The sequence below is a fragment of the Mastigoproctus giganteus genome, chromosome 14, assembly GCF_048544385.1.
Source record: "Mastigoproctus giganteus isolate SK-2022 chromosome 14, ASM4854438v1, whole genome shotgun sequence".
NCBI classification, from domain to species: domain Eukaryota; kingdom Metazoa; phylum Arthropoda; class Arachnida; order Uropygi; family Thelyphonidae; genus Mastigoproctus; species Mastigoproctus giganteus.
Window position 1 is genome coordinate 52,841,571 of NC_143588.1, and position 13,704 is coordinate 52,855,274.

The window sequence follows — 13,704 nt, forward strand, 5'->3', positions numbered from 1 at the left end:
AAGCTACTAGGCTTTACATACCAACTAAGAAATATTGTTCAAGGTTTAGGCCAAAATGGATGTCAGATAATCTAATGAGGCATATGGCAGAGAAGAAAAATGCATGGGATACTTACAAATTAACACATAACACAGAAGCCTATGATAGATACAAGTTGATATGCAACCAAGTTACAAAGGAGATTAGGTAGGCGAAGGCAGATTATGAGAAATCCTTGGCAAGGGATGCAAAGAAAAACAGCAAAGAGTTCTTTACTTATGTAAACTCTAGAAGGAAGGGGATGAATCAGATTGGTCCACTTGATATTGTTGGGTCAACTGTTGATGATCATGCTCAGCAGCTAACAAACTAAATGAATATTTTGCATCGACATTCACACATGAAGAGTTATTCAGCGAGGGGAATGCCAGAGGTGTATTCAACTCTAGCAGTAAGCTACAGAATCTTGAAATAACTGGGAATAAAGTGGAGGAGAAACTGTTGAAGATAAACACAAGAAAGGCACCCGGGGTGGATGGGATCTATCCAGTTATATTAAAGGAGGCAGCAAAGGAAGTAAGCAAACCCTTAGCCATAATTATGAGAGCTTCCTTGGACTCAGGGGAGGTACCCATAGACTGGAAATGTGCAAATGTGACCCCAATTCACAAAGGAGGATCAAAGGCTGACACAAGTAATTATAGACCTGTGAGCTTAACTTCTGTTCCAGGAAAATTAATGGAGGCACTGGTTAAAGAAGCACTGCGGATCATTTAGACAAGACTTCAGTTATAGCTCGGACACAGCATGGTTTTGTTAAGGGGAAGTCTTGCCTGACAAATTTGATTGGATACTATGATGCAGTCACAAAATAACTGGATTCAGGAAATAGCTTTGATATTATATACTCGGATCTTAGAAAGGCTTTTGATACTGTTGCACATGGAAGACTGCTACACAAATTGGAGCAGTGTGACATTGGAGGCAAATTGCTGCTATGGATAAAGGGGTGGTTGAGGGGGAGAAGACAGAGTGGTAATCAATGGACACTGCTCATAGTGGACTAATGTTATTAGTGGAGTCCCTCAGGGCTCAGTGTTGGGTCCATTATTGTTTTCTGTATTTATAAATGATATTGATGATGGTATATCAAGCTTAATGTCCAAGTTTGCAGACGATACAAAGGTTGGCAGGGTTGTCAAGGACACTACTGACACTATGCTGCTGCAACAGGATCTGGAAAGGTTGAGCAGATGGGCTGAGAGGTGGCAAATGAAGTTTAACATTGACAAATGTAAAGTACTACACTTGGGAAACAGCAACCCCAGAGCAACGTATCAACTCTGTGGTACTACACTGACAATGGTAGAGAATGAAAGGGACTTGGGGGTGGTTGTGCAGGCAGATATGAAGTTCTCTGAGCAGTGTAGACGGGCTGCAATAGTAGCTCATGGAGTATTGTCAATGATATACAGGAATTTTTCCAGCAGGGTTAAGGAGGTGATTATTCCCATGTATAAGGCAATGGTCAGGCCACACTTAGAGTACTGTATACAGGTCTGGAGGCCTCATTTCAAAAAGCATGTAGAGCTGCTGGAACGAGTACAAAGAAGGGCAACAAGATTAGTGAATGGAACAAAGGGGTGCTCTTACGAAGAAAGGCTTAAGTTTTGCAAATTACAGTGTCTGGAGACTAAGGCACCAGCGAGGTGATCTGATAGAGGTGTATAAAGCCTTGAATGGTTTGAGCATGCTCAATGTTGATGGGATTCTTCCTCTAGCTCAGAATAATCACCTGAGAGGGCATAAATTCAAATTGAGGAAAGACAGATGTAGGATAGATGTGCGGAAATTTGCCTTTAGCCAGCGGCTGGTTAGTTGGTGGAACAGACTTCCATCCCTTGTAGTGGAGGTTGATAGCCTAAATAAGTTTAAGGCTCAGCTGGACAGGTATTTTGAACGAACAGAGGGGTGAAGTGGAAGTGGGGTTTTTTTGGCTGATGCTGCATAAGCTTGCTTTCTTGCATCAAATGCCTCTACTAATGCTAATACTCAAAAAATAAACAAAATACAATTTTTAGAATTACTTTATGCAGTTTACAGATAACCTGTTTTGTATCCTACTTTAGTTTTTAAATTAAAAATACTTTATAATATTTAATAAAAAATAAACGATAAAACCACAATTTATTATTATATCATTTTTTAGAGGATACTTGGCATCGTTTTCCACAAAGCAGATCATCAAAATTTGGTTGAATGTCTTGAGCTTATGTAATCTTTAAGTTTGATGATAGGTGGTGATTAGTTCACCTTGACCTTTCTGGAGTTTTGTTATTTTTCATCGAAGAAAGCAGTTGCTTGCATAAGTATAGTGAGACCCCAGTATCTGTGGGGGGGATACATTCCAAGACCTACCATGGATATAAGCGAACACCTGCTGACCCCATATATAATGTGATTTTCTTGTACCTGCATACATATAATAAAGTTTAATTGATAAATTAAACACACGGTAAGACATTACCAACATTAAATGTGATAATAATAAAGTACAGCAACTCTCGAATTACTGGGGTTGGATTAACCGGGATACTTCAAGACTCCAAATTAAAAAAAATCAACCAGAAATGATTAAATTCAAGTAATAATTAGAATAGGTATAAACAGATATTTTGCAAGTCATAAATAAGCGACAAGAACTGGCGTTATAAATCATCATTGGGAGATTAGTGTACCTATTATCTTGCAACCCCCACTGTCTTCACACCTACCACTCAAAAAAAAAAAAAAAAAAAAGACAGACCAAATGTTTAGTTTGATTTAGTGCGTCGCATCGATTGTTGTTCCATCGCACTGCAAAAGGACAAATCTTGTTCGTTATTTATGTCAGGGATGTTGGAATTATTATTTATTTTTTGTTTAGAAATCACGAAAATGATGGGCAAACACAAGAGTGGTGCTTTCAAATTAAACAAAAACTTGAAATTATTCAAAAGTTTGAAAACAGTGCATCCATTAAATCTCTAAAGAACCATTATAATGTTGGTGACCAAACTATATGTGACATTGTAAAAAATAAAAGGAGGCTATTCGATTTAAAATTGACAGCATGAAAAATAAAGGGAAGCATTGTATTGGACACGCGAGTAGTAAGTGTCAAGTTTTTTAAATTTTTTTCCATGGTTAACCGCAGGTAACTGAATCAGTGGATACGGGGCACAATTGTATGTGCTCCTGAACATAGCCAGTATATTCGTAATGAAAGATAACACTTTTGGAAATTAATCTGCAAGTAAATAAATGTAAAAGTCTGGAATTCCAACTTCTGTATATTTTTGCTTTAGCAAAGAGTCACATTAGATTTCAATTAATTCCATTTCTAAGCTCTCATCAACAATTTCAATATCGATAGACATAGGCAAAGTAAAAAGACTAATCTGTAATTCACAGTTTTTGAAATCAAAATCTTCTATCGAACTCCATTTCTAACGACTTAATTCAGTGCATATATCCTGTAAATTTTAAGTGAAGTGATTTTAACAACAGAGATTGGCAACTTTTAAAATGAGAAAGTTTCTCTTTGTTTGCGCTAAAGTAATAATTTTTTTTTTTGAAATCTTTAATATTATCAAATAACATTGTAACAATGTGATGTTTTCCTTGAAGTTTAAGTTGGTTAAGTTGACTTGTAATGACAACTGAGAAGGCCAGATCCTTTATCTATTGTACATCTTTTAATTCAGTACATTCATAATTCTTTGTTTCCAAGAACATTACGGTTTCATCCAGCAGCTTGAGGAATCGTTTTAAGATTTTGACTTGAAATCCATCGAACTTCTGTATAATAGGGTAGATCAGTGTGTTCACTTTCTATGTCTTCCAGAAATGAAACAAATTGTTGATGAACAAGTCCACGTTCTTGAATAAAATTTATAATTTTGGAGACTTTTTTAGCACGTCTGATATTTAAAACCTTGGAACATAATACTTGCTGGAGAATAATGCAATGAAAATGTTCGAAATGATTATTACCATGTTGTTTGCATGTTTATTTTAGTTTTGCAATGACACCGTTAGTAATACCTGTCATGGCAGGTCACTATCAGTTGCAAGACAAACCAACTTGTTCAATGGTAATTTATATTTATTCAGAATATCCATGAGTGCACCAAAAATATCAGCTCCAGTGGAAAGGAATAATTTCTAAAAGCTCTTCCCTTACTTTCAAGTTCACATCAGACTCATGAATAAAAATGGCCAAGTGAGCAATATCTCGTATGTCTTGTATGTACTTTCGTCAATTGCAATAGAATAAGCTTCAAATGTGGATATCATTGAATTGAGCTTATTTCTTAAATTCTCAGCTATTTCATCGATCCTGTGGATACTGTGTTTCTACTTAAGTTTACACTTTTGAAGCTTCTTTCTTTCTCTGGACACAACGCTTCCACTACTTTAATTAAACACTCACTAATAAAATCTCCTTCTTTAAAAGGTTTTGATTTACTTGCAATTAAATGTGGTAACAAGTATCTATCTTTTACAGCTGCTGTATTTTCCTCAGAGGGTTTGGTAAACAATTTTTTTCTGTTTTTAAGAATTGATTTCAATGCTAACAACTTACTTTCACAATGTTTCTCAACATATTTATCATAGATTTCTTTATGATATGAATCATAATGTCTCCTGATTATATTCTTTGCAGACTGAAATAGATTTACTTCATATTAAGCATACTATTTTGCTCTTTTTCTGGATGCAGTCTAGCTTCCATTTTTCTTGGAAGTTACGGCATTCTTCTTCGATTGTTCTTTTCTTTCTCATACTGATATTAGTGGTTGACATAATGTTTATTATTATGCGTCTTTTTAATTTAATACAAATAAAACACAAAATTAACTGCACTCAGTTAAAAATATAATTCACGCATATACAACTGAGCAAACACTTTGCGATCTGTAGTACTCAAAGCTGCAGGCGGAGGCTTAAAAATGAAGCATTGTCCTCTATTTTTGCATTGAAAATTGCTTCAATGTAAAATTTGAAATCAATTATGTGAAAATAAAAAAACTTTATTAGTATTTTTTTCCATTTCTTTTAATTAAAAAAAAAAAAAAGATTTGCAAGAAATCTCTGTGGCCGCAGCCTTTTTGTTGGAGGGCTACACGAGGCTTGTGGGCTGCGTGTTTGACATTCATGTTCATATCATTATAAAGTTATAGTTTACTGACAATAAAAACTCTTTGATATTAATTACTCTTATGGAATGCATAAAAGAATATTAAATAGAGTTTATATCATTCTTATATTGACGCATGCAATGAAACTGAACAGTGGTACCAGAATTCTCACCTGCTTTTTAGCAGCTCCCAAGGCCAAGTACAAAAAAATTTCACCTATTTTATCAATAAACAATTTGTCGCCCTTCTCAGATGTTCAAGCTTCATTAATAATTTTAAACAAAAGATTAGCTTTTTTAAGTAATAGAAAAGTCCACTTAGCAGCATTCAAAAGTCATTTCCAGTTATTAGCTCATTGAATATAAATACCTGCCATATCTTTAGATTTATAATGAATAATTGATCTTGAAAATTGATATGTGAAAATTTCTGCTTATTTTCGTTAATGAATTGTCATATGTGTTGCCCTACTTTGCATGATTGAGTGTGTGGAATACACTATTGTTCTCTATTAAATGTAACCACAGCATTTCACAGCATTTTTCTAATTCATTTAACAAATATACGTGGTCTCAATTCTAATCTTAACGATGTCCATTTCCACTTGCAGTCTGCCAAACCCCATGTAATTTTTCTGACCGAATCTCAGTTATTGGTTGATTCAACTACTGCTCATTTCAGATGCCCAAATTATTCGCTGTATGATTCCTTTTGCCTCAAAGGTGGTACTTGTGCATATGTCCGTTCTGACATTCCCTGTCAGAGACTTGGCAATTTGGAATCTACTCTCTTTGATCTTCTCTGGCTTAAAATCTCTCTACCTTATTGTGTAAAATTCATCCGTTGTCTCTACCATTCTCCCAACTCCACTAATCACTTGGAGCTCTTTGACATCCTCTCTTTCAAGTTGACTTTCTCCAGTCCAACTTTCCTAACAGTGAGGTAATTTTCCTTGGTGATTTTAATGTTCACAACTCCAGCTAGCTTCCGTTTTCTAGTCACACCGACCCAGCTGATCGAGATGCTGAGACTTTTGCAATTACTAATAACCTTGCACAGATTGTTCATTTACCTACAAGAATACCAGACAATCCTAATCATACAGCCAACACGCTTGATCTTTTTCTCACAAACAACCCTTCTAAGTACATGGTCGAAGTGAGAGGTCCTTTAGGCACTTCAGATCACAACTTGGTGATTGTCTCTTCTCCAATGGAGCCTTTATCTCATGGCTATTCCCAACCTTGTGTTGATTGGCATTACAAGAATGCAAAATGGGATGACCTGCGAGATTTCTTTTCTTCTTTTCCTTGGTTGGATTACTGTTTCAAAACTTCTGATATCAACGTTTGCTCAGATTGTGTCAGTGAAATTATTCTTGCAGGAATGGAATCCTTTATCCCACACTCCACTTTAAAATCTCATCCTTAATCTAAACCTTGGTTTTCCAATAAATGTGCTAAGGCTGTTTCAAGAGAAGAATGTTGCAAATCGTAATTGGCTTGTTTATAATTCTTCAGTTTCATTTTCTGCCTACACCAAAGCTCGCAACAATTGTAAAGCAGTTATTAATCAGTCGAAACTAGAGTTTGAACAGGCTAAGAGTAGAAAACTTGCTTTTTGCCCTAATGGTAGCCAAGCATTCTAGCCCCTTGCCAAAGCTATTGGCCGCAACTTTTGCCCATGTCTGCTTCCACCTCTGTCCAAACCAGATGGTTCTGTTGTCACTTCAGCCAAGGATAAAGCTGACCTGCTAGCATCCCATTTTTCTTCCAACTCATATATTAATGATCTTGGTAAAACACCTCCCACCATACCCAACACGTTCCATTCAATGCCTCCTGTGATCTTCCGTCAAAAGGATGTCAGAAGGATTTTGACGAATCTTGATGCTAAGAAATCTCCAGGTCCCCATGGTATTTCTCCACTTGTTCTCAAAACCTGTGCTCCTGAACTCACTCCTGTTCTTTGCCGCCATTTTGTCTTCTGCTTGGAAATTTGCTCATATCCAGCCAGTTCCTAAAAAGGGTGACAAATCCCTCCCATCCAATTATCGTCCCGTTGCAATTACTTCTACTCTTTCTAAAGTCATGGAGAAATCAATTAACCACTAACTGTTAATATTGTTATTTGGGTTTTTTTAGAAGCATTAGCAACTAAGGCCATATTGCTCCAGGATATGCAGTGGTCATTCCCGGACCTTTCCGCATCCTCCGTATTTGGTGGTGACGTGCTCGAATCTTGGTCTAATCAAGAAGCATGTGCTACTCACTGCTGCTCCTTCCCAACTGGCTACAGAGGCCCCTTAACCACCAACTCTTTTAGTACCTAGAAACCTTCCATCTGATCAACGATCACCAGTATGGATTCCGTCAGTGTCGATCCACTGGTGATGTTCTGGCTTATGTTACCCATTTATGGACTAATTCAATGGAAAGGTTCAGTGAAACACAATTAGTTGCTCTTGACATCTCAAAGGCTTTCGATCATGTTTGGCATAAAGGTCTTCTAAACAAGATTCCATCTTATGGTTTGCCAACCGTTTTTAGTAATTGGTTACTAAAAATTGGTTACTTCTCCACTAATGCCGGTGTCCCAAGGTTCAGTTCTTTCCCCCACTCTTTTCCTGTTGTATGTATATGACCTTCTTCCGTTGACTGGAAATCCTATCCATAGTTTTGCCGATGATAGCACATTGCATTCCACGTTCCATTTTGAGAAGCCTTGCCCTGTTCAATCAGCTTCAACTTCTAGAATATCTGCTACCAATTCCTTAAATGCCAATCTTCAGGTAATTCTCCAGTGGGGCAAAGACAACTTAGTTGATTTCAACCCTTCTAAAACTGAGTCTTGTCTTATATCTCGCAAAAAGGATTCTTCTGCTCCTATGCTTATCTTTAGTGACACTCCAATTTCTAAGCAAAATGATATATCTCTTTTGGGGATTACCCTGACTTCTAATCTCTTGGCACAAGCTCATTTACAAATATTGCTTCCTCTGCATCTAGGCGCTTCTGTAGCCGGGTGGGAAGGAGCAGCAGTGCGTAGCACATGCTTCTTGATTAGACTGGGGTTCGAGCCCGTCACCAACAAATGTGGAGGATGCGGAAGGGTCAGGTAATGATCAACGCATATCCCGGAGCTATATGGCCTTAGTTGCTAATGCTCCTAAAAAAAAAAAAAAAAAATCCTCTGCATCTTAAAAACTTGGGTTTTCTCTTTCGCTCTTGGATTACTTTTCTTCCAAATAGCTGCTCACTCTGTATAAATCGCAAATCCGCCCTGCCATGGAATATTGTTCCCGTATCTGGGGTGGCACCCCCAAAACCTCTCTCAGGCTTCTTGATTCCATTCAGAAGAGGGCAGTTAGGTTAATTAATGATTCATCTCTAACAGAGTCTCTCCACTTGCTGTCTCATAGACGTACTGTTTCTGCTGCATGCCTCTTCTACAGATTCTTCCATGGGCACTGTTCTTCTGAATTGGCTTCTGTAATTTCCGCTCTCTCTTTCAAAACAGTCCGAACACTTGCTGCCATCAGCCAACATCCATTTACTGTCCAACTTCAAACTCACAGAACCAACTTTTCATCTTCCTCGTTTATTCATATCAACTGCCGTTTTCTGGAACAACCTTCCTTTATACGTATTTCCTGAAAATTACAGTCTACAGAAGTTCAAGTCCAATGTCAACAGATATCTTCTTTCGTCTTCTCAACCTCCAACAAAAAGCATGGTGCTAGGTACTATAGGTTCTAATGCCTCTCGTGTTTGGGGTTTGCATTAAAAAAAAAAAAAAAAAATTACGGTTTGTGTTGGCATATTCGCCTAAAATTTATGTAATGCATTGCCATATTTTGTGTGTGTGCTTTTGCATGTGTGTAAGTAATTAGCAATCACCTTTTATAAGATGATAAAGAATTGCAATGTAGAATTTCAGAAGATGTATATGCATCTGGAAAATATAGGTAATGCATTTGCTTTTTGTACTGTATGTTTATAGGATCTTTCAGTTTCATGCATTAACATTAGTACAGGCATATAATGCAAGAAAGCTTATATAGCATCAGCCGAAAAAAACCTTCTCATTTTGCCAATCCATTCAGTCCAAATGTTTGTCTAATTCTGCCCTGAACTTATTTAAGTTGTCGATATCCACTACCACAGATGGAAGTTTGTTTCAGCAATCAACTACCCGCTGGCTAAAGGCGATTTTCCAGATATCAGTTCTACAACTCTCTTTCCTCAGTTTGAATTTGTCTCCTCAGGTGAGTAATCTGAGGAAGAGAAAAGCATCCCATCAGCATTGAGTCTGCTCAAACCATTCAAGGCCTTATTCACTTCAATCAGATCACCTCATAGGTGCCTAGTGTCCAGATGCTGCAACTTGCAGTACTTAAGCCTTTCTTCGTAAGCACACCCCTTTGTTTCTCTCACCAGTCTTGTCGCCTTTCTCTGTTTTCTTTCTAGCAACTCTACATCCTTCCTGAAATGTGGTCTCCAGACCTGTATGCAGTTCTCAAGGTGTGGCCTGACCATTGCCTTATACAAGGGGCATAATCACCTCCTTATCCATGCTAGCAAAATTCCTGTATGTCATTGACAAGACACCATGAGCTACTCTTGCAGTCTGTCTGCAGGTGCCTCCGTAGCCAGGTGGGAAGGAGCAGCAGTGCATTGCACAAGCTTCTTGATTAGACCGGGGTTCGAGCCCGTCACCACCAAATACGGAGGATGCGGAAAGGTCAGGGAATGACCACCGCATATTCCCGGAGCAATATGGCCTTAGTTGCTAATGCTCCTAAAACCAAATAACAACAACAACAACAGCAGTCTGTCTGCACTGTTCAGTAAACTTCCTCTCTGACTGCCCAGTACCCCCAGGGCTTTGTCATTATCCACCGCCCTGAGTGTAGTACCACACAATTGGTACGTTACTCTGTGGTTACTGCTACCCATATGCAGTACTTTCCATTTTCAATGTTAAACTTCAGTTTCCACCTCTTAGCCCATCGACTCAACTTCTCTTGATGCTGTTGTAGTAGTGTATAGTCATTAACAACCTTGCCAACCTTTGTATTGTCTGTAAACTTGGACATTAACCCTGATATGCCTTCTTCAGTATTATTGATAAATACTGAAAACAAAAATGGGCCCAATACTAAGCACTGGTTGACTCCACTAATAACATTAGTCCACGAAGAGCAGTGTCCGTTGATTACCAAAATTAAGTCCCTGAAGGCTTCCCATTTAGAATTCAACGTTGGTAACATCATCAGCTGATTCCCCTGCACAGAATTTAAAAATTGTCTCAGACCCCTGTAGTCACCTTTACGAAAGCAATAGCCCTTCCGTTTAGCCTTGATGGTAGTTACATCTTTAAGTAATTCCCACATCAGTACATTGTGATCACTGTAACCCGTTGGTTCTTTTTTTCTGCAAATTCTTAATGCATGAATAATCACTGCTGATAATCAGATCAAGAGTATTACTCCCTCTGGTTGCCTCTCAAACATGTTGCTGTAGAAAACAGTCATCCACAAAAGTCTTGCTAGTGTGTGAGTGACCAACCCAAAATATCTGGAAAGTTAGAATCCCCCATTATAAGACATTTTGATTTACTGGCCTACTCTATTTCTCTGCACAATTGCTCATTATACTCATCAGATTCATTAGGCGTAGAACAAGCACCTACTCTCATTTTTCCTTTATGTCACACCAAACACTCACCATTGCATTGTCCACCAACATCAATTGGATGCAGTTCTTTCGATTTTGTGTTTATTAACTAACAGCATAATCCCTCCTCCCTTCCTGTATATCCTTTCTGTACACATTGTACTCCCCAAATTCCAATTCTGCACTGCTTATATTTGTGTGACACTACGTCTTTGATATCTCAACAATATCTGCCTTTGATGTCTTGACTAGCACTTTAAGCTCATCAAATTTATTTACTATACTCCTAGCATTGGTGTACATGCACCTGTTTCTACTCTTAGTTACCCTAACACAGCCAATGTATTTATTTATTCCACTATGACTCCCAGCACTCCTGGAAATTTCCATTGCTTTGCTCTCCAGGCTGCTGCTCATTCTAATCGAAGCAGTGCGAGAATCACTCTTGCCTCGGCCTGCGGCCACTGTTAATAGTTTGTGTATCCCTCCAAGCTAGCAGTTTTCCGACCCACCTAACACTGCCTTGATAGCATCAGCAAATATTCTTGCACCCTTTCTATTTAATTGTACCCCATCCTTGTAGAAACAGTCTCTCCTGTCAACAAACACAGACCAGGTTAAAAAAAATTCTACCCCTTGAGCCTTGCACTATCTCTCCAGAGCCAAATTGATTGACAAGACTCTGATCACATACTCCCTCCTATCGTGTCTGGGAGGAATTGTAGACACTTTCACATTCAACTCTAATTTGGACTTTTTTTCCGACATTGACCTGTACTTGTTGAGGAAATCTGCAGATCTCTTGCTCTTAATGTCATTAGTTCCAGATATAATTGTATGCTGTTTAATATCTTTAGTTATGTTAAGTTGACAGATAAATGAAAATTCAAAAATGTTTATTTTTTTTTTTTTTTTTAGCATTTGTATTTGTAATCCAAATCACATCCCTTCTGTTAGTGGTGTGTATTGAATTAATAAGTTTTGTAGGCTACATATACATTTGTTGTTGTTTCTGGTAAAACTATATCACATATATGTAAGATATAGTTTTAACAGAAACTATATCAGAACATACACATAGCCTATTATTAATGCAGTCTTGTAAAAAAAATTCTCAAGTGTAATAGTTCTCTGTTTAACAGAGAGAGAATATTAATGAATTTCAATTCTTCATAAAGTATTATTTATGTGGTATATTTAAATTTGTAGGGCAATGGCCTTTAATAATGTTAGTAAAGAGGAAAAAATTCAGCTGCTGCATCGTGCTGCAAGAAAACATCAAGTGATGTATCGGGATGCAATGAATGGCAAAGGAATTGATCGACATTTATTTGCTTTATATGTTGCATGCAGAGGACTTGGATATGTAAGTGAAAGCAAATTCTTATTAATTTATGTGTGCTTTTAATACACTGGCATCTTATATTACGCTGCCTTGTATTTCACTTAACTCGTATAATGTGTTAGTTCAGTGCATGCACACAGGCCCAGACCATTCTGCTACCTTACTAAATTTTACAGAGGATACGATACAATACTGTCTGCACTGCACAGTTTGTGGACAGCTGCATGACTACATTTGCCTTGTCTAATCTTGTGTGGTCCTTTTGATGTCTTTTTTTGTAGGATTCAATAAAGGTGGCTTTGTTATTTTCCTTGTACAGTGCTTTTCAGTTTTTGACACGTCTTTAATGTCACTTAGCAGGCTTTGGGTGTTTTAATCCCATCTTCAAGTGCTATACACTGTTTTCATCATTTGACTGTGTTTCATCCACTTGCTTTCTCTGCTGCCTGACAAATGTTTATTGCCTTAAGTGACATTCTTCCACACTTTTTTTTTTTTAGGGGACCTCTGTTTTCCCCCATCCTGTCCTGTTATAACTGTCTGCCCTAACAGACTTATATTCTTTATTTAAATTTATTGAGATAAAGAATATAAATACAGTATAATATAAGATACTTGTAAAAAGTCTTGTTGGCAATGGTCAAATGGGGAAGTGGCATTTGAAAAAGTCAACCAAAATGGTATGTGTCTATTTTTATACATAACAAGGGCTACAGCTGTGCGACATAGCTCCTTGCTGGATAGGAGGATTATTGAAACACCGACCTTCCTTCGTCCCTTTTTTGTACCTTTTAGTGTTCATCGGATGAGATGGAGCATTGGCAGTTGAATTTCTCATGCTTCTTCCTCTCAAGTATTTTGATTGCATCATTTTATGTATGATGCACAACTTACATCAGTTTCATTAGGCAGAACTTATTTTATTTATTAATCACTTTCTTTAAATTTACCATCTCACTTTTGGAGTCTGATTTCTGTTATTTCTTCCTGTATACTATATTGCTTATATATAGGCAGATATTGTTCATTTCTTTAAAATTAGAAACATTACTTTTGTGAAACTCTGTCCACAAATAGAGACATACAGGTCTCCCTTGTTTATTGCAATTTTGTGATGCAATGAAGTGACTTAGGCAGAATGTGTACAATCTGCAATTGTGCCCAGTGATGGTAGTGGGGGACTACGTGCTGAAAGCCTTTTAGATTTGACTTGAGGGAATAAAGACTCTAGGGGGTAAATTTTTATCAGCGTGGTCCACATGTGTAGGTAGAAGGAATTTGTTTTGTAGAGATGGCATTCATTTGAACAAAAACGGTGGAAGGATTTTTACTAATGTTATTGAGGATGCCTTAAGGGTTCAGGGGAAACTGCTATTTGGGTGGGGGAGAAGTGTAATTTAGATCTTCATTTATCTGACGATATGGATTAAAGTAATGCTTGTACTCGCCTCATAGATTCTTGTTGCCACAAGAGCCAATGTTGATAAGATGTTCCGAGGGTAGAAATGTTTTAAATGA

The 13,704-nt window shown here is 37.5% G+C and overlaps 1 protein-coding gene across 1 annotated transcript in view; it reads left to right on the forward strand.

The window, feature by feature from the left end:
- LOC150075137 (carnitine O-palmitoyltransferase 1, liver isoform-like) overlaps positions 1-13,704 on the forward strand; it is a 317,335-nt gene that overhangs the window by 237,606 nt on the left and 66,025 nt on the right. Inside the window, exon 15 of the mRNA XM_090388328.1 lies at positions 12,051-12,207. Within this exon, the coding sequence (XP_090244454.1) occupies positions 12,051-12,207 (157 nt within the window). The remainder of the gene's footprint in view (positions 1-12,050; positions 12,208-13,704) is intronic.